This window comes from Cyclopterus lumpus, chromosome 24 (genome assembly GCF_009769545.1).
Source record: "Cyclopterus lumpus isolate fCycLum1 chromosome 24, fCycLum1.pri, whole genome shotgun sequence".
NCBI lineage: Eukaryota > Metazoa > Chordata > Actinopteri > Perciformes > Cyclopteridae > Cyclopterus > Cyclopterus lumpus.
In genome coordinates this window covers 12,753,714-12,774,594 of record NC_046989.1, presented here as the reverse complement: position 1 = coordinate 12,774,594, position 20,881 = coordinate 12,753,714, and the positions used below count along the sequence as shown (strand labels likewise).

Genomic DNA, 20,881 nt, shown 5'->3' with positions numbered 1-20,881 from the left:
GGCCTGCTATAAATTACTTTCAGTAATCTGTAAAATTACTGTAGGACATTGTCACATTGCACACTATCTCTACATTGAGCCTCATTTAGATCATAAAAGTTAAGATTTTTAGATCTTTACAGATTCCCTGTATCCTGTATCCGATGATCTTTAAGATTTTAACAATAATCTGTATTTTTCACCATGTGCAAAAGTCATTTTGTTTGACGTAAGCTTCACTCGACAGTACAGCTGAGGTTGTCGGGTTAGGAGGCTCGCCTGAAGACTTGCCACTATCTGAAATAAGATTATGTCAACAGCTTGCCCAATGCAGACCTGTCCTCCTCATCACAAGGGAACACAGACCTAAAGGACCCAGACACATCAAACAGATACAATCCGATGAGCACACAAAGCAATGAGCACAACGCCTTAGTACAGATCCCCCCTCACGTATTCCACTGAATAAGGCCCTCAATGTGGACGCTCTCAGAGCAGAATGTGCCCATGTGGCAGCTGCAGGGTCTCTGCCCGCTGACACATAAGCTTGTCAAATGCCATTAGAGAGCCTCTGTATTGACAGAGTCTTCCCGGCCCCATGGCACACACACAACTGCAGTGTGTGTGTCTGTGTGTAATGGTGCACTACACATCAAAGTGCATGAGCTGGGCAAAGATTCAACCTCTTCTCCTTCTCCAAGAATGCTCAGAAATGCATCTAGTAGCTTTATGTGAGGGAAAGCACCGTTCACTGCCATTTGTAAAAAGTAGGGTTAGTAAAATTAATTAAACTTCTACTTATCAAAAAAGTGTTGTTGGGACTAACCCCTAAATATCCGATGATGCCTCTTTTGTAGTTGAAAGCTAAACTCCCTGTCACCATGTTTTCATTATTTGTAGATGTTAAATCACCATTCAAAGTGAATGTGAGCTTACGGTATTCTAATGCTGCACTGATTGAGTCACTCTGAATGAGAGCATTTGCTAAGTGCAGAAAATCAAAAATGAAAAGAAATTGAATGAAAGATAGCCATTACCTCAAAACATTGGCTTTGACTGTGTTTTTGAAGCCAGTACCTGTGGCTAAACTAGTCCAGTCCCCTTTATATGTCAGTGGGATGGTAAAGTCAGAGGCCTGAAAAACTGTGTATAACACCATTTATTTCTATTTTAGTTTGCGACCTACTGCTTCAGCTCTGTCTTACTAGTATATATATATATATATATATATATATATATATATATATATTGATTCGACACCTAACCTGTGTGTTTTCAACATTGACGTCGCGCTCAGGTAGCCCTGTATTCTCTTCCACCATGACATTGATTCCATCAAATGATCTCTACATCTGAATAGACAATAGCTCCCTGAGGTGACTACACAAAAGGGAATCCTGGTTAAATATATTGGCTTCTCACACTGGACACTGTAATTGCCCCCAGGAGAGTAACCTTTCTTTCTGGCCTCCCTGGGAGGTTTTCTAATCGATACATCAATCACTACATTTTACTCAGAAGATCCTCTGTGGGGATGGGTAAATATTGATCTCAATTATTGTTTGTTATATTTTCAGATAGATGATCTAGCAGGCTTTCTATGTGTTTACTACCCGTTCAACCTACCACTGGAATTCAGGCTTGAAATACTGTTTTGTTAGCTCTTTCTAATGAGATGGATATCCAACAATGACAATAATCCTATTGGTTGCATTGGACGAAGGCGATATATTTGATCTTTTAAACATAGAATAGCAACAGTACTTTGTTTCAAGGTGTAGATGTATTAATTGTATTCTGCATATCTTCGAAATTGGAAATCACTTAGTGCTTAGGCTTAAAATGTGCAACATAAATACAATGATTATTATTGCTACGCTAGTTACTTGTCTCTACTTTCTTATCTGCAACAAAACATGTATCAGTAAAACAATGGCTTACACGATTTCTTAAAAACAATCACTGCAGGCTCTGGATGGGAATGGGCCTTGTGTGTACAATGTGTCACTAGAAGTCAGAAAACTGCTGCCCGTGCAACTGAGATTTTATGATGGTTTATTTCAACCGTTCACGCGGGACTGAATCCCGATATAGGCGACGGACTGCTGCACAGGTAAATTGGTTGTAAAGGCCTAATTTAAATGGATTGTTTTTAAGTGATGTGTTTAAAAGTAGCTCACAATTCGCACTTTATATTATATTTTCTAATCTGCTAATGTACAGAATCACTTAACTGCCCGCTTGTCCCAATACAGTTGGAGAGAATTAAGGATGGCATGTTGAATGGAAACAACCCATAGGGAGCATGTTATTTTATGTATATCCAATCAGATATTAGTATGAAAAAATGGATTACATCAGATTGATAGAAGAGGTCCAGCTTTAAGGGAGGACAGCAGGGGATCATCTTGCCCAATACCACCAAATCTTCCCTGCCCTGCATGTGTAGCTGTGAAAGCATTTTTAATTCGAACTGTAATCATGGATTTCTTCCAAATAAGAAAGGAACATCATCCCCTGCCTTCGCCCTATGTCAGCTGGGATAGGCTCCAGCGCCCCCGCGACCCTAATGAGGATAAGCGGTATTGAAAATGGATGGATGGATGGAAGAAAGGAACATATTTTATAAATGATACTGAGATTGTGTGATGCTTTATTTTAACCAAGTAGTCTTTTTATAATTTGATCTTTCTCTTGCCTCTCAACAAATAGAGGAGGAGCACCCCTCTCCTCTGCCTCTATGGACGAGCCTCCTCTGAAGTGTCTATATATTCAGTATATACAGTGTGTGTATATGTAGTCCCCGAAATACGTACAATCAAATTTCCAAAGTCTATCTTTAATTTCTTAAACTGCTTACATTTCCATAAATTTAACCACTTATTGTATATGAACCTTGTTCAATTTCTGTCCGTTTTTAAACATAAATCAAGTAAAGAGCAACTTACCTGCAGGTAGTGAAATGTTCGCGATGAAGGCTTGAGGTCCGAGTGCATCATGGTTTTCTCTAGATTAAGCGATGACTTCCTGTAGGCCTCCTTGGCCTGGCTGACTGTCAGTGTGGACCAGGAGCTCCTCTTCATGAATTTGCCCTCGGGCGCCATGGCCATGTTCTCACAGGCGGAGCACTTGACATCATTGTTACTCTTAGAGGTCTTGAGTGACAGGTCTCCAAAGTGATGGCTGTGCATGGAATCTGGGTAGCAGTGGCTGACATGTTCCCCATGGTGCCTCGACATGACACTGGGTGTGCGGTAGGTGCTGTCACTATCCAGGTTGTCATCGGAGCTCCACCAGCCGCCAGAGCGGTGTTTGCGTTCTTTGCTCTTGCTCCTCTTGCTACCATGTTTGGTGGAGTGGTGGCCATGATGGTGATAACCGCCTCCTCCACCCCCCATAATGTCACCTTTTGTGCCATTCATCTTGGACGATCCCTCCAGGGAGTGGGACTTTGTGAAGAGCTTCTGGACAGAGTGAACAAGGTGTCTAATGCGGCCAGGACTCTCGCTGCGTTGCTCAGTGGTGGTGGATGTGCGCTGGTACTGTAACGTGTGGAAGCCATCGCGGTGTAGTGGCAGTTGTTTCTCAAACTGGTCCATTAGATTAGCAGGAAGGCGGTTGCTCTTAGTGCCGGCGAGATGGGAGGAGGCGGCCGCTGCGGCTGCGGCAGCAGCGACCGCTGGCGAGGTGGCAGAGGCTGTGATGGCAGCGCAGTCGTCCCTTGTGGCCGAGTCATAATACTGAGAGCTGTAGTGCATTCTGGGAAAGGTGCTGCTGGAGATGTGGTCCGGCACAGCAACTGGAGGCATCATGACAGGGGTCATCATCATGCAGTCAGAGTGGATGGAGCTGCGTGGCGAGTAGCGGTGGTGGAAATCCATGGGGCAGCTCTCTGTGGGGCTGAGCAGGTAGGATGAGTGGCGGGTGTCAGCGCCATGGTGAGCGTGGAGGTCATGGACGTGGGGGTCATAGTCCAAGCCATAGGGTAAAGGGATCTGGTGCTGGGAGCGGCTGCCCGATAAGCCCTTCATGTTCCTGGCTGGAGGGAGGCGTCTGTCTTCATTGAACTTTCGAGACGGGGACCAAGGTGAAAACTTCTGGTCTGTTTCAGAGAAGGGGGAAGAAAGAGAGGAAAATAAGATACAAGCGAGTTGGAGCTAGACTTGTCTGATTGCGCAATGTCCATTTTTCAGCCTCCAACTTTATGCTGTTTCCAACACAGTACATACGCAAAGGGACCTAAAATGTGGGTGAACAATGGAGAGACCATGTTAAGTAAAAAGTTGTCACAGTATTAAAATAAGCATGTTAGTATAATTATTAGCAATTATTAGTGTTGAATTTAACCTGCACTAAAAGAGACAAACAATAATAAATATACTGCTTTTCATAAAGTATGGAGGCACAGATATATTTCTCAAGAGATACATTTCTCTAAATCAGGTAGAAATCAGTTCCCCTCCCCTACACCACAAGGGTTTGTACACTTTTTTAAATTCCATCTTCCACTTCTGCCCTCAAAACTGCTTGGAGGTTTTAAAGTTAAATGTAAACGCATTTACTTCTAATGATTAATTGTTCATATATTACTGATTATCTCCTTCAAGCTATGATGACTTGAATATTGCAATATTGTTTGACAACTGATTCTATAGCTTTCCTTAATGTCTCAAGAAGAGTTTAATTTATATGAGATCCAGTAAGGAGAATACTACACAGAAAGACAACAAGTATATATTGTAGATAATATTATTAGTGAGACACCGATGATGTGCATGATAAATGGCATTATTATTAGCATGTTGATGGATTGCCATAGTTTAGATAGCTTGATACATGGGTTTCTTAACAATGGCTGTTGCTCAATAAAGTATGACCATTTTAAGTCATATCTTAAGACTGACACACTGCTCCAAAATACAGAAACAATAACTATTAAAGAAAGCTGGATCAAATTTGCTTAATATCCTATTTCAGCCAGATATTGCTAGATTACAGAATGCTTTTTCATGGTGTTTTACTGCCAGAAAGGTTGATTATTCATGTGATAAAAGTCCAGGGGCCAGATGAATACAACTCAGTGTAGATATATAAAGCCATATGTACACCCGATTCTGTTTTATAAACCTCAGTCATAGTGGATATGGCCGCACGTGCACAAGCCTCATTTCCCCTCCCAGAGTTAGCCATGCATATGCTCTACAGATAGATGTAGAAATGTGTATAAACATTCATTTGCATATCGATAAGCTCTGTCAACAACAAGAAGGGAAAAGACGCAGTGCAATTTCTCCGATTGTGTTGCATCTGCCAGCTTCTCCGGCAGCACCAGAACAGTTGTCATTGAGCACGGCTGTGGCTATTTATAGCACCCATACCACTTACTCATCACACAGACCTGTAAACCATCGTGACCTAACATCTCAATCATCCTTATTAAACGTCACGGTAATACATTTCTAATTTGTCGAGCCCCTTTTTCATAACAGACTTTACAAAGTGCGGTACAATTCGGAATGGTTGAAACAGGGAAACTTTGGGTCGAATGTAAATAAAAGAATATGATCACGTAATTTAAAATGTTGTTTTTTGCAGTCTACAGCTACACAGAATGCTGTGTAGCTGTAGACTGCAAAATAATAACAGTCAGTTAAATTGCCAAACAACCTTAACAAAATGTTTTCCTACAATGTCTCTCAACTTATATTTTATGTCCACCGTATCATATCACTCGCAGCTATTTTTTTAAAACTGTGTGTACGCTTGATCTGAAATATGCCATCGTATTTGTCACCGCACATTCTTTTATAAATACCTGTTTGCGTATGGGTAATGGTGTATGTTTGTTTTTTGTGTATGCATATTGCTTTATAAATCTGCAGCAGACATCTTGTAACGGGAACTGACTCTTAAACAAATTGAGCAATTTCCCAAGGAATCTGGGATAAAGTTAGTATGTTGTCATTCCTAGAGTGGTGCACCAGTTGTTATTAGTTATATGATTCATTATATTGAGGAGCTGTGATCACAAAGAGCAACACATTTTGAACTTTGCAATTTGAGAATGAATTAGCTTTTTTATATGAAGGGTTAAAAAGTGCAGCATAACCTTCTAAATCCTTTTGCTCTTATCTCTGTAAGGCGCTTAATGATGAATGCTCACCAACCATTATATTTTTCTATATTATTTTCAATAACACTGAGTAAGCTCATAGTTTATTATATCCACCAGTTATGGTACTCAGCGCTAAAAATGAGAATGTTAAATACCTGCAATTGTATCAAGGCTCTCACCATGATATCATGCTAACATCATTTCAGATTGTGTTGTCTCTAAACATGGAGATTGTGTAGTTCTACATAGTGGGTGAGCACTTCTAAAATGTCTCTCGTAAATATTGTGCGCACTATAATCTGTGGTAAATGAACAACTGACCTGCACTTGTGGTTACAAGGCTATGAGGAAACAGTGGCTGCATGCAACACAGGAGTTTTATGATGTGTATCCGAGAGCTACTGTGAGTCAATAGCATCGGTTCTGTGGGTCTGCAGCCGGCGATGCCTCATTGGCAATGTTGTAAAACTCAGAAACTGCTAATGAAAAAAGAAGCTTTATGGAGGGTTATCTTTGAAGCAAAATGTCACATTGTGACATTACCCACAGAAAACCGTCTCTTGGCTTTACTGACATTCATTTTCCAGGTTTCCAATTTAAAGAAGAAAAGTGTCTGTGAAATTACATGAGACTGACATTGTATAATGAAGTGTAAATTATGTTTGACTACTTGAATAATAAAATGCCTAAATCCAGCAAGTGATTAGCTACTTACTTAAATCCTAACTTGATGCCCCAGTTTGTCCTGTAATCCGATTCAAGTTAATTAATTTTTCCCAAGCCGTGTTTATAATAAACGCACCATCGGCAAAGGGTCTTCCACTGGTTATTGTTATTCTCCATTTCCTTCCTCTCTTGACTGATGCACACATCTTGATCATAATTTCTGTTCGAGATACAAACCGATTTCAATAAAATGAGCAGCGTTATTAAAAGCATCTCTCATCATGTCTCGCTTTTTGCATTTTAATCATAGCTTGAATCTTACCAGGAGGTAATAAAAGGTATAAGGTAAACAGGGAGACAATGTTGAAGCACCTTAAGTGTAATTAATACCTGTAATTAATTGCTTTACGTTCTTTTCAGCAGGAAACCCCTGTCTGGAACAGTGCACATGGTCTTACATAACATTTGGGATCTCTGATCTCACGCAGCATTTCAGGAGAGCCAGAAATAAAATGCACAGTTGTCATGGCAACCACTGCTGAAAAACCCAGAAACTGTAATAGAAATGTTCAAGATGGTTTGGGGTGGATCCTGGTCTAAAAAAAAAAGTGTGTGTGGGGGGGTGGGGGGTGTGGGGGGGGGTGTGGGGGGGGGGGGGGGAAGGAGACCCATACAGTATGTAATATGTTACAGACACTACATTTTTTTTATGGGCTGTAGTTTCTGGTGCACCATTACAATTTGTGCAGCATTTTGTAGGAGTTGAATGTATGCACCAGCTTGGAGACAATAATCAATCCAGATTTAGCTGCACATTTGATTATCACTTTAAATATTTCTTATGATATTGGCTCTCACAATTGAAATGTCTTTTGCCCAGACTTACATTACATCCCTTTGAAATGAATAAAAGTTGGAAAAAACTTCACTAACCCTTAAAATCCACCATCGATGGGATTTGTTGTGCTGCAAGTTTGTACAACATCACTGAGTAGATGTTGTTATTGTTTTCATTTGATGTATGTCCTTGCCTCGTATGTTGGTTTAACTACATTAAAAGACACGAAAACACTATTATTTATTAGTGGGTGTAATCAGACACATTCCTACATTTAATTTCTGCCTCTATTTTAGCAGAGCTTGTGCATTTGGTTGACATTAAAACATTGTGTGAACACTGTGGGACGCAGTGGACGTAGTGTTGTAGAGCTTCAGTGTAATAATTACTGTACTGTGAATATAATACCATCCTTCTGTGTTCCTCTCCTTAGCTCATTTACACCATCATTGCTCTCTGAAGTCCCCTCTCACTTTCTCTCAAATTTTCTGCATTAAAGTAAATGACATCTACCGGCTGCTGAGGCAACAACATGTGTCAAATTAAGACTAACAATAGTAATGAATGCACAAAGAGATTGTGTATGTGTGTGTGTGTGTGTGTGCTTTTAGATACAGTACAATGTAATCCAAACACGTACTTGCTAACATACATCATCAGACAATGTGCCAGTATGACTGTGGAAACATGTACAAGCTGCATTCACCGGAGCAGCTAAACATCCGTCAGCATATTGTTCAAATGCAGTTCCACTTATTCAGTAAGGAAGGGACCCATTAAAAATGTCTAACTGTAACATTTTATGTTGATCATTTAACATTATTAAACCACGCTTCCGAACCAAAAATCAATATCATTCAAACGTTTCATATCAACTTCTTTGTACATTTGAAGAAACGCACAATGCAACTGATTCGGTTTAGGCAACACAACCACTTGGTTGAGGTTAGGTTTGTGTTGAAATACAAAAGCACCGCAACAACACACCGTAGTGTAAACGTAGCTTAAATAAATAACAACCAGCCGTAGCAGACTTTCCAACATAATGTTACATAAAGACGTGTGAAGTCGGTGTAGAAGTTTGGTTTTATCTGCCCGACGCTGCTCCTACGACGCCCGCTCAGTAGTCCGGCAGCCATGCTTTGCTAGTCTTAGTAGTTATATCAGAAACGTGTCCACACAATCATCTTTTAGCTCGCACTATGTCGTGAAGATGCTCATGTTATAGGGTCAATCCCCTATTTATACCAGTGGGAAACATTCAGCAATTATAAACCACTACATGGCAATATGAACACGATGAACTAATGAAGTAGAAGACAGAGAACATCTGTTTGCTCCACTGAGTGGTGTCTGTATCACTGTCAGCCTGATCTGCATTTTCTCTCTACATTCACCAGGATTCTGATTACATAAACTCTCTTGAGGTGGTTTGATTACCCCATAATCAGCTGTTTAGAGACTAATCTTTCAACCCAGATTGGTCTTTTAGCTATCAACCAATTCATTTCAAGGAAATCAATTTGACATAAATCATTTTCCAAAAAGGGCAAGGTGGAACTAAGTGGGGGAACATGAGCACATCCAAAATACGTTTACAGGTACTTAATCTAAAACTCAAACTAAAGGCACAACCCAGACAAAGGATCCATATGCTGTACTGTTTGCATCGGATATATGTAAAGCAACATTTCGTGATCTCTTTCAGGCTTTGTCAAGATTTGTCAAATTGATTGATCCATTTTACCTGAGAACATTCTGACTGGCAACACTTATGGATAACTTCATCCTCCGTGACCTATTTCTTCCCTGAGGTGAATGAGTTAAGCTGTCAAGTCTGTGGTTTTTAATTTCTTCATTGTAATACCAAATGTTGTGCTTAAATTCAATATCCATATCAACTATGTTGGATTCTACTCTTCACATTAAATGTTAGTAAAATTAAGTAGCCTGTGGCAGATGTCCTGGCGAAGCAAGAAGCCAGTGGCAGCTACCACCAATCCATAGTGAGGATGTGATGGTGCTGCAGTCAAGTTATGAGAGTTCATATCATATAACAACTTGGTCCAGTATGACAACACAAGCACACACTGACTGTCTGCCCGAGGAGGAGTGTGTCATCCAATATTTGGAGCAGACTGCTAACACATAGTGGCCAGTCAACTGTTCTCTGCGTGCGGAGGCGACATCAAGGCAGGAGGTGCCGGCAGGCTCAACAAACAGGTACACGAATAAAATAAAAATAGTAGCTGTGTCACAGGGCCGAGTCTGGATACCCTGAAGACGTTGGCAGAGGGGAAGGTGAGTTCCTCAGCTCTATTTTGGTAGGAAAAAAACACTCACTCTGCCTAAGATGAGCTGATTAGCACCTTTTAGCCTCCAGCTCAACCGCCTGAGGTGAACCATGCAGAGTTTCAAGTGCTGTGTTATTAGAACAGACTGCCATTTGGCCACACAGCTCTTATTTCTGATTCTACAATAGCACCAGTTTCAGCCGCTACGAGAGTGTCGCAACTTGTTCGCAAGCAAACCTCCTTAAATTTATTTATTTTTTTTACATTTCTGCATTGATTCTATCTGCATATAGTGAACAACCACCTAAACCCGAACTGCTCAGTGTCCAACAGCTTGTTGAACATGGCAGCTTCCAGGTGTGAGTGTGAATGCAATGCAGGCCATTTGTGGAAAAGAGCAGTTGCGCTTTGATGATTGGTGAAAAGAATACACATTTGTGTGCACATGTACATTAACTGACAATACTCTTACAGTATAAGAGGAGGGCTTTTAAACAAGTGAGGACATGTAAGGTGGAAGAGATTGATGAACTTCAGAGGGGGAAGAATTAAGCTTTTGAAAAAAGAAAGTAGGCTTGTTTCCATTTTAGGGAACATTTCAGAAAATTACATTTACAATTTAGAAGATTACACTCAATCAAACTGTTTAAGTTGATTTTACAAAACATTTCTATAGGGTGACAATCAATGCTGAATGTAACATACTGAATGAAAATGCTTTTAGGTGTCATAGTTGATTTCTCTTTTTTTCAGAGTTGCTCTTTAAGACAAATCCATGAAATATTGAGAAGAGCTTTCCTGTGTCACAGCTTATGCAACAGCTATTGTGGTGCATGATCAACAGGCTGTTGCCTCCTTTCCTTAAATGTGGATCAGTCGGCACCGGATGCAGCATGTAAAACATGTTTTTCTATGACAAAGATGCTTTATATTGAGGGGGGAGACATTAGGGCTCGAGAAAAAAGAGAGCGGGGAAAGCCTCGCTGCTTGCTCGGCTCTCTGGGAAACCAGTGTGTTGCTTTCTGCTGAGTTAAAGCTTTGCAGCTCTGCTACAGTCAGTGCCTGGCCAGCATTTCCCAAGATGGTTGCATAACTTGGAATAAATGAGGCCTTCCTCCTCCACACCAATGCTCGGCTAGCTAATGCCACAGGGAAGAATAGAGCAACAGGCAGCCAAACTGTGGAGCATGAATCACACTTTTGAAAACATCCTTGAGGGATAATTTATTGATCACCGCTGAGCAAAAACATCCGTTCCTAATCAACGGTTATTACTCAGATTGTTCCTTAACTCTGACCTCTATATCAAAAGACTTGACCTCAGATGTTTGGTTAGAAAAATTAAGCCACTATTTACTTGGAAACACATCATGTCATGATTAGGGTTGCAAAGGGGCGGAAAGTTTCCGGTAAATTTCTGGAAAGTTTCCACGGGAATTTTGCAAAAGCTTTTTTTGCAAAAGCATATAACAGGGAACTTAAATTTGAGAACAAGACTCTGCACGCCTAGCTCAGCTGGACCCTGAATGCAGCTGGTTGGGAACATTGTCTGCCAGAAACATAAACGTAAATATAAAACGTCGTTTTTGAACGTCTTTGTCATCAGTGTTGCGTCTGAACGTTTCAGCCCTATGCCTGTCAAGTGTGAGAGCGCCCAGTTGTGTAGAGGCCAAGAGCGGTATTGCAGACAGATAGAGATTTAAATTATAGCTCGCAACATATTGAAGAAAATAACTGAACTAGTTCATTTTTTGGAGCTGTGAACTTAGTTCAACATTTTTGAATTATGAACTATGAACTGAACTTGTTCATGTAGAAAGTGAACTTTCCCAACACTGTCATTACCTAACATATTGATTACTTGGTAAACTGAAGCCATGTTCATTTTAATACCAAGTTTATTTGTATACAGTAGACTAACTTTTTACAGCAGTGAGGAGGACGTTGATGGGGAAGAAAGCATTTAGACCTGAAAGGATTCAGGGAAAAACACACAAAAAAAAAAATTGGGTTGGGGGGTGGTGATCATAGGGAATACACCTTTTTTATTCAACGTTCATGTTTTTGTTGTTCGATAAAAGAATAAAGTTCTACTCACAAAATTTAAAAAAAGTCAAAAATGTCATTTTTAAAAGTTGTATTATAAATGTTTGCATGCATGTCTGTATTCACAAAGTGAATACAGTTAAATTAGCCCAAAATTCCCAGTTTATTCCCGTTAATTCCCGTTAATTCCCGTATATTCCCATTTATTCTTCATAGGACTTCAAACACAACTCTGCCAACTGCCACCTGCAAAAGTTCTCTGACGACTCTGCGATCGTCGGCCTCATCTCGGCCGATGATGACAGGGAGTACAGGGAACTGAACCAGGACTTCTTAGGATGGTGCCAGCGGAACCGCCTCCAGATCAACTCCAGCAAGACCAAGGAGCTGGTGGTGGACTTCCGCCGGGGTAAACGCTCTCCTCCAACACCAGTGAGCATCCAGGGACTGGACATTGAGATTGTGAAGTCTTATAAGTACCTGGGTGTTCACTTGAACAATAAACTGGACTGGTCTGACCACGCTCATGCACTCTACAAGAAGGGACAGAGCAGACTCTTTCTGCTGAGGAGACTGAGGTCCTTTGGGGTGCAGGGAGCACTCCTGAAGACCTTCTTCGACTCGGTGGTGGCATCAGCCATCTTTTATGGAGTGGTCTTCTGGTGCAGCGGCATCACAGCAGCTGACAGGAGGAGACTGGACAAACTTTTGGGGAAGGCCAGCAGCGTGCTGGGGTGTCCTCTGGATACTGTGGAGGTGGTGGGAGACAGGAGGATGATGGCCAAGCTATCGTCCCTGATGGACCACCCCTCCCACCCCATGCAGGGTACTCTGGCAGCGCTGCACAGCTCCTTCAGCCACCGGCTGATTCATCCCCGGTGTCTGGGGGAGAGGTACCGCAGGTCCTTTCTCCCCGCTGCTGTCAGGCTACACAACAAGCTGAGCTCCCAGTAGGCCACAAACACTTGAACACTTTGGACTTCGCACTGAACAGCACTTTAGCCCAGTTATGCAATACTAATACGTTTAAGTACTTTTTAATTTTTTTAATTTATTTTATACACTTTATCCACTTTATTCTATTTCTACTCCGTCTGTATATATAATATTCTTCTTGTTTTTTTTACTCTTATCTTATTTCTGTTATTATACTACTTGTTTTACTTATTACTGTGAGCAATGATGCTGCTGTAATCCTGTAATTTCCCCACTGAGGGACTAATAAAGGATTATCTTATCTTATCTTATCTTATTCCCGTTAATTCCTGTGGAAAGTTTCCAACTTTGAATATTCCCGGAATTTTGCAACCCTGGTCATGATTAACATTCAAGAACCAAGTTGCCTTGACTCTGTAGATACAATGACAGTGCGTTTACTTGTGCATGAGTATCTTGGTTAAGATCGTTTTTTTTTGGACAATCATGGTTATGAGTTGTGCATATTAGCACCCTTTCCCTGCTTTTTAAAAACGTACTACTACTAATTTCATGGGCTATACAAACGTTTGCCTTCTAATATTCAACAACAAATGGTAACAGCGAGTAGCAAATTCACTAGTATGAAATAAGCAAAGCATCTTACTTTTAATAAAGGTATACTATCCCTCTAGCAGTACTCCAGAGACTGCAAAAGGGAGACCGTTTTAAATAGTAATGTGTGTTTGCTCACACACACAGGGACAGCAGTGAACATTATATAAGTGGAAACAGTGTTAGACCTTGCAACTGAGACAAAATCATATTCAATTGCATGTAGCTTTGCAGCAGAAGCTGCATTTCACCTTTTGAAATATCCGCCCACTCCCTCCCACTGCTGCTGCTCTCTCCTCGGCAGGCAGACTCTGGCTGATGTTGTAGTGATGCCACACACCCAGGACACAGCCTCAGTCTCTTCTCCACGCCCTTCAGTGGAAGAAAACGCCAAATAGGGAGCTTAGAGTCCGTCGCTGCTCGCTGTGAAGCCGCCTGTAAAGACTCCCACACAAAAGATAAGGTCCTATATACTGTAGAGCTCTAACAAACAATCCCCAGTGTTTATGTGAATCTCTCAATACTTTTATAGATCTGTAGACTTATTATCTTCCCCAGGAGATTATGCTTTTGGCCGTGTGTGTGTGTGTGTGTGTGTGTGTGTGTCTTGTCTGTCTGTTTACGGCCGCACTGCTGGACCCCATCACCCTTACATCGGTTTGCTCATTTATGACTGTTTGCTCTTGGTTGCAGTGATTCCCACTTTTCAAAAACACATTTCATTGAAAGTTTTATACCCTAACTGATTGCTGACTCCTCACTACCAGCCGGCAGGGGCTCTAAGTGATCAACAACTGCTTCAGTTTGGACTACGGATTATGAATTGTTCCTCCCTTGAGTCCTACATTGTGTTTGGCTAACAGAGCTAACTGCTAACAGAAGTAAACACGGAGCAGAAGTGACTATTCAGATAGTCAACATGAAACGTTACACAATGAACTGCAGGTTGGCTGCATGATGCCGGTGCTGACAGCTGCGTATATAGAAATGAGAGCATATCTATTGCGTGAGACGTGCAAGTGAAAAACGTGTCGGATTTGCTCGCAGTCTAGATGGGGGGTTAATTGTGGTTTGTATTCATTCATTCAATCAAACATTACAGCATTGGTGGTTGCAGACACACCTGGCAGAGATCTGCACTTCACTAAGTGCACTTCGCTAGTTGTACATGTAATCCGAAAGGGTCTGAAATATGTCATAATGACCAAATGATCTTGGGTCAGCTGCACTGACAATGTCTCCCTTTTGAGTCCATCTAACAAGTGCAACACATCAAGGCAATGTGAGATGACCATAAATGGTATAATCCCTTCCACTTTCAGTCTTCCCCTTATCATCAAGTACTAATCCTAACCTTTTAGTTGTTTCCGGCGATATATCAAAATGTATCACTGCTGATGCTACAACTTAAACCCAGGTGTAGGAGGCTTAGGTTTGGCATCTTGTCGTTCCTCATTCATTTCTTGTAGCAAATGTTGACACATATCCATGAACACTGCTCATATCTACAGTATTCATAGCAGAAGTCTCACTTTGGGCAGCTTGTGTGAGTTTTAATATTGAGCCATCTGGAACACTTACAGCTTCTTTGTTGATTAGGATGTTTAAGCTGCTGCCTATAAAACGTTTACCTCAACATATTGTTCTGAAATATAAGACCATGTGGAAAATACTGCTTTATTCTACAAATGTTGTGTTATGTGTGTTTATACCATGGCTGACATTAATTGTAACACACAGTATAACCACAACTGCAATTGTAATACATTATTGTTAAACTCTAAACAAGTCTCTCCTGATTGAACTACATATTTGCGGATAAAGTTCAGTAAAACTGTATTTCACACTCTGATGCTTAACGTTTAAACTGTGTCATTGATTTGCTGTCCACATGGGTGCCGAACCGTGAGGGGGTTTGTACGGATCACGGATCGACAGTGATCGGTTACGCCACTACTCTTTATGCAGGTGCTTGTTTGCTGTTCAAAGTACAAAGTACAGGTTTAGGTTAGTTTAAAATTCAGACTGTAGTAGCTGTAACTTACAATGTACATGCATCACTTTTAAATCTGCAAAAACTCTCGTTCCTCAGCACTTCCTCAGCACCTCGCCTATGCACTCACATACCGGTCCTTCAATGTGGCTCAGGACACATTCGCATACACACTGCTATAAGAATGTGACCATTTACGGGATCTGGTCTCAGTGCTGATCGGATTTCAGTTCATCCTCATTGTGTGAAGGGTGCATTCACACCTGTACTTAGAGCTGTCCTCTTGTGCTTGGGTCACCTAAAACGCATGTTAATGCAGGTCTAAACAAGGCCTATTTCTGCATTATCAGTCTGTGTGTAAATACCTAAATTCCCCAGCATGCATAAAACATTTTTGGCCCTAAGGATATTTTGGAAAATATACCATCTGTTGTGACTAGAGACTTTGAATAACTAAGATGTGGTTATACAGTTCAGGGAAGCCACACTGTGGCAACAACAACACTTGATGAATTGATGATTTCTGAGAAGAATAAGCTTCTTCCGAAAAATATCCGGATATCTGCACCAACTGCAATATTATTTCAGAGTACTTGTTTTGACCAGATCATTTGTCAGACTTCATTACAGCGAAAGAAAAGTAATGCTCTTGCGATGTATATCTCATACAAACACCTTGACTAAGAAGCTTCTGTTTAAGTGATGTACAGTATGTGGACAAAGCATCAGCTGCAGCTGGCCCAGGCCTGCAGCGTGGCCCGCCCTGCAAAAACACATTGCCCCCTGTGTGTCACACATTAGCCTTTATCGCCACATGCAAGGACAAAAGAGAAACAATCCCTGTAACTCGCTGTCACCCTCTCACATTTATCCTAGCAGCAACACCATCACTGATACTGACAGACAGCGTTAAGAATGCTTAAGCAAAGTCATCCAGACTTCCCACACAGAAGACACAGAGACACATAGTGACACTGACACAAGTATTGTTATCAGAATTGAAATATAAACCCCTATTATCCATTGCGAGATAGTCTTTGGAAAAACCGCCGCAGCAGAACAGCTGGTACGTTTCTCATTTTTAATAGTTAGCTATACCAAGCTGCCCACAAATAAACTGTGTGTCTTCATCACATGTCAAGAAAAAACTACAACCTCTCTTGGTGTGCAGGTCGAACAATTTGCCATTTTTGACGGGCGGAGAACGTTAGGATGTTCCTATCGTCATTCTGTGTTGACTGCAGGTGATGTGCCATAGAAACTGCACATTTTAATGGTTTATTTGTTACATCCTCTTCCACGAGGCTTTCCGGGTAGTAGTAAAAGCCGAGCACTTCGAGGACAAAGACGGATCATGCAAATTGAAAAATGTTGTTTCTTCTTTCCTCGCTGCCAAAATGTTCTGTCACGGTTTTGGAGAGGATTTCCACGTGTGGGAATTCAAAGGTGCACCACTCTTTTAATTAGGCTGTTTTGTCATGTACCGCTCCATCTGTCTTGAGCCCACTGCAGCAGAGTGAGAGAGAGTGAGTAAGAGAGATGGATGTAGGGCGGTGGTGTTGTGGGGAACAAGACCTCCTCCCCCAATACCTGTACGGCCTGCACCAGATTGTCAAACAGCCAGTGTGAAAAGTTGAGCTTTAATGATGGCTAACCAAATGTGAAGCACATGAAATATAGAGGACAGGCCCTCCTCCTGATGGCTGTGGTGAAGACAGATTAAAAGATCCTTCACTTTGCTCAAGCAGAGACAACTGCCATGAGGAGTGTTACAAAAAGCTTCAATACTTAAACCTAAAGAGCAGGATTGCCCCATCCAGCGATGCGTGTTGAAGGGAAAGGTTGGATTTAACTTTAAAAAGAGAACAATATCAGTTTAAGTGTACACTATATTTAGAATTTCCCGGCTTTACCTTGCCACAGACAGTCCTTTCAGATGAGGGCAGGAAGTCATTATCGTCGAACTCTTCAAAGTCACGAGACTCCTTTGACAAAAAACTGTAATTTGACTTTGCAGAACACAGGAGTCGCTTGTCTATCGATGCTTTAATCGGTTAGTTTGTTCATGTTATTGTGTGACTTTGGTATGTTAAAGTGTTAAAGACATTTGTCAAAGTCACACAATAACAGAAACAAAATTGCTGTTTTTGTCAATGGAGTCTTGTGATTTGATGAGAGCGTGGATAGATACGACTTCAGTTCCCGTGCCTGCACTCCTGTCTGTTTCTCCAAACTGCTGATCCCCATCTACTGTAGTAATGCGCTGACCATGTACCTCATGCAAAACCACGTAAAAAATCTTAAAAAAGGTAAACAACATTAACGGGGCTGCTGAAATCCAAATTAAATTAAATCCCTAAAATGAAAGCCTGTTTACAGAATTACAGGATAGTAAGATAAGCATCTACACTTACTATATCACCATAACTTCCAGCGGCTAAACATGCAAACATAGAGGGGACTGTTGGTAAAAATATACTCTGTTTGTTGTGTGTTCATTCACATGTATTATAAATAAAATAATTATCTATACTGTGTGCCCTCACAGCAATCAAGCTTAATTGTGTGAGTTTATTTTGTAGAATAATTTTGTGTTAATTACCCAAAATAAAGAATTACAGTCAGGTCATTGATATCACAGCAGGGTCTTGAAGAGAGACCGGGTCACGTCATTTGTAACACTCAAGAGATGGTGGGGTAAAAGCTTGTCGCTGTGGCAACCACCTATCTCTTGAGTGACACAGGGAAGACAGGCTGCTTTCTGAAGCCAATCAGAAGGACAAAATCATTTTAATTTGTTAACATCACGAATTGTAGAACATGCCGAATAATAAACAGAAAAATCTTTCAACAGGAATACATTGACTCGGTTGTTGAAGAGGAAATGGATCTGGTCCTTGATTTTGATTTCTGTGCTCACGAGTCAATGCACGTGTATCGTGTTTGCGATGCTACAGGCGAGTAGTTCTGCCTGTAGCATCGCTGTCTGCTCCTATAATGCTTCAGAATTAGCTGAAGCTAGTGCATTCAATTTAAATACTGTAATACAGCAAACATTAAACTTATGCATGACATGACAAAGAATATTTGTATTTGTGTTTATTTCAATTGTTAACCGGTATGAAAATAAGTTCAAATGTCATCATTTTAAGTTAATTATAAGTTACGAACAGATCCAAGTCTGTCAGAGAGCTCACTGAAAGGAACTTGCCACCTGAAAGTCACGATGCTGTGGCCTTAAAAGTGGACGTACCTTGAAGTACATGAAGTCAAACACACATAAACACACAAACACTTCAATGGACCGCTCACATTTAATCAGTTTATATTGCCCTGGCAGATGAGCTGGGGAAGCCAACACCTGAACAACCACATAGAATAAAGGTCACCTGAGTTTCATGTAAAACATGCTATATTTATTTATTAAAATAGGTACAACTGGGGCAAATTTGATCTATTTCAGTTTTTTTCTATTCCATTTGCACTTTTTGGTTGTCTGTGTTTGGTTTTGTTGTGTTCATTGCCTATATGGCATGGTCTTTTTTGCCTCCTGTATTTCTTAAATGTTTGCCTGTATTGACGATATGTATAACTATGTTTCACTTCTCTGTAGAGCACTTTGTAAACTCTATTTTTAAAGGTGCTATATGAAGTTATTATTACATTATACCGTACACCCAGCAAGCCAAATATCTTTGCTACTGTCAGTTTCTGCATTCCTTAGCATCATTGTTCACAGTCTGCCAGTAGAGAACCTCATTTATTGATTTGCAGTGTCGTCTTATGACAGGCTGAGGTATAAATATGCATTCTCTGAATGAGGCAGAGCTCATGCATTGATAAATGTACCTGGGATCTAAATGTGAAAGCAGGCTACAGTCCAGAGCACACTTCAAAGCGATAACGGAGTTTACCTCCATCAAAGATGCTGAGGGATTTTCGATGTGGAGTCACTTGTCAATCAAACTGTACTGAGGTTTAATTTTTATCTTTTTTAAGTTCAGTCATGCCATTGCTACTTTAGGATCCTATTCCACTTTTCAGATTAATTAATTACTTCAAAAAGTGACTTTGAATCCGTATTGTGTCATACTTAATCGGTAATTAAGAGTTGTGAAACTCAGTCGACAAACCAGTCAACCTAAACATAAAAGTCTAAAACTATAAAAGAAAAAGAAATCGCTCCACCTTCAACACAAAGATGTTAAAATCTCCTCAGACTTGACAATATTTCTAGAAAATTACACTACAGATTAATTACCCCCTAATTAGTCATTAATGAGGGTTTAGAATAACTTTAATTATGACTACAAGTTACAAACCCCAGTGCCAATCTCTTTGGTTATCAAACAAATGTATTTTGTATTTATCTATGTTATACCTGAAGTCTCAACTGGTATGTAAATAAATACTGACTGGGAATCCCCTCTGGACTCTTCCCTTTGACTACAGCAACACCTGTCACATGGTGTCTTTAAATCTTTAGGGTTTAGGTCCATTCCACTTAAAGGAGCAGACAGCTGTTAAGTCTGAGAAGTCCCTTGTGAGGCTTACTGCATTAAACAATTACACGGTACAAGTTAAGGTCTACCACCCTCATGTAAAAGACTATGGTAAATGAACCAGGCTGTAACTATTAAGTGCTTTATCATACCTCTTTTAATAAAGATGTATTTCTTGTGCCAGACACATATAGTAAGTAATAGATCTAGAATGATTTCCACTTGGAAATAGTGTTCATTATAGAAATAATCCCGCAACGTCTGTTAGAGCATTGGAGTTGAAATGATTAGTTTAAGTTCTGGTACCAGCTTCTCCAGTGTGTGGATTTGCTGTTTTTCCTTGAGTTGTATGTTAGTAAATCAAAGGAAGTGAGTATATTTGTTTGTGGACTGTTGGTCAGATAAAATACATCATTTTAAACATCAACCGTAGGGTATTTCTTAATTGTTTTACTTTTTTACATTAATTGACAAAATGATCAATCAATGAATTACAAAAATAATAAGCAGAACAATCAATTGCAGAAATAATTGTTAGATGCAGCCCTAGCAGGCATTCACAAAAGGAAATGAAATAAGAAATCACTGATCCCCTGGAGAGGTCAATATTACATCATCCTTCACCTTTCGGTTAATAAAAACACACATTTAAACTTGTGCTTAAAATAACTTACATAATGTGAATAGCACATAATATATGTACTCTTTGGTCATAAATGCCTCAGGTCACAGTTTGTATATTGGCCCTGTGAAAATAGGTCATTAGTAACACAGTAACATGAGACTTATATAAAAAAAGACGACCCTGTGTAAGGCTGCTTAGCTACTGCAGGATTCCAGAGTGCTGAGATGTGCCAAAATGTGAAGGGTTTAGCTTGCTTTCCTTGTATGGAGCCTTTGTATTTCCCTGGGACCCTA

At 40.5% G+C, this 20,881-nt stretch overlaps 1 protein-coding gene across 1 annotated transcript in view; it reads right to left on the bottom strand.

Annotated features, from left to right (window-relative positions):
- Window positions 1-20,881, bottom strand: part of LOC117727403 (disks large-associated protein 2-like) — an 80,115-nt gene that overhangs the window by 30,597 nt on the left and 28,637 nt on the right. Inside the window, exon 2 of the mRNA XM_034527685.1 lies at window positions 2,928-4,081. Within this exon, the coding sequence (XP_034383576.1) occupies window positions 2,928-4,081 (1,154 nt within the window). The remainder of the gene's footprint in view (window positions 1-2,927; window positions 4,082-20,881) is intronic.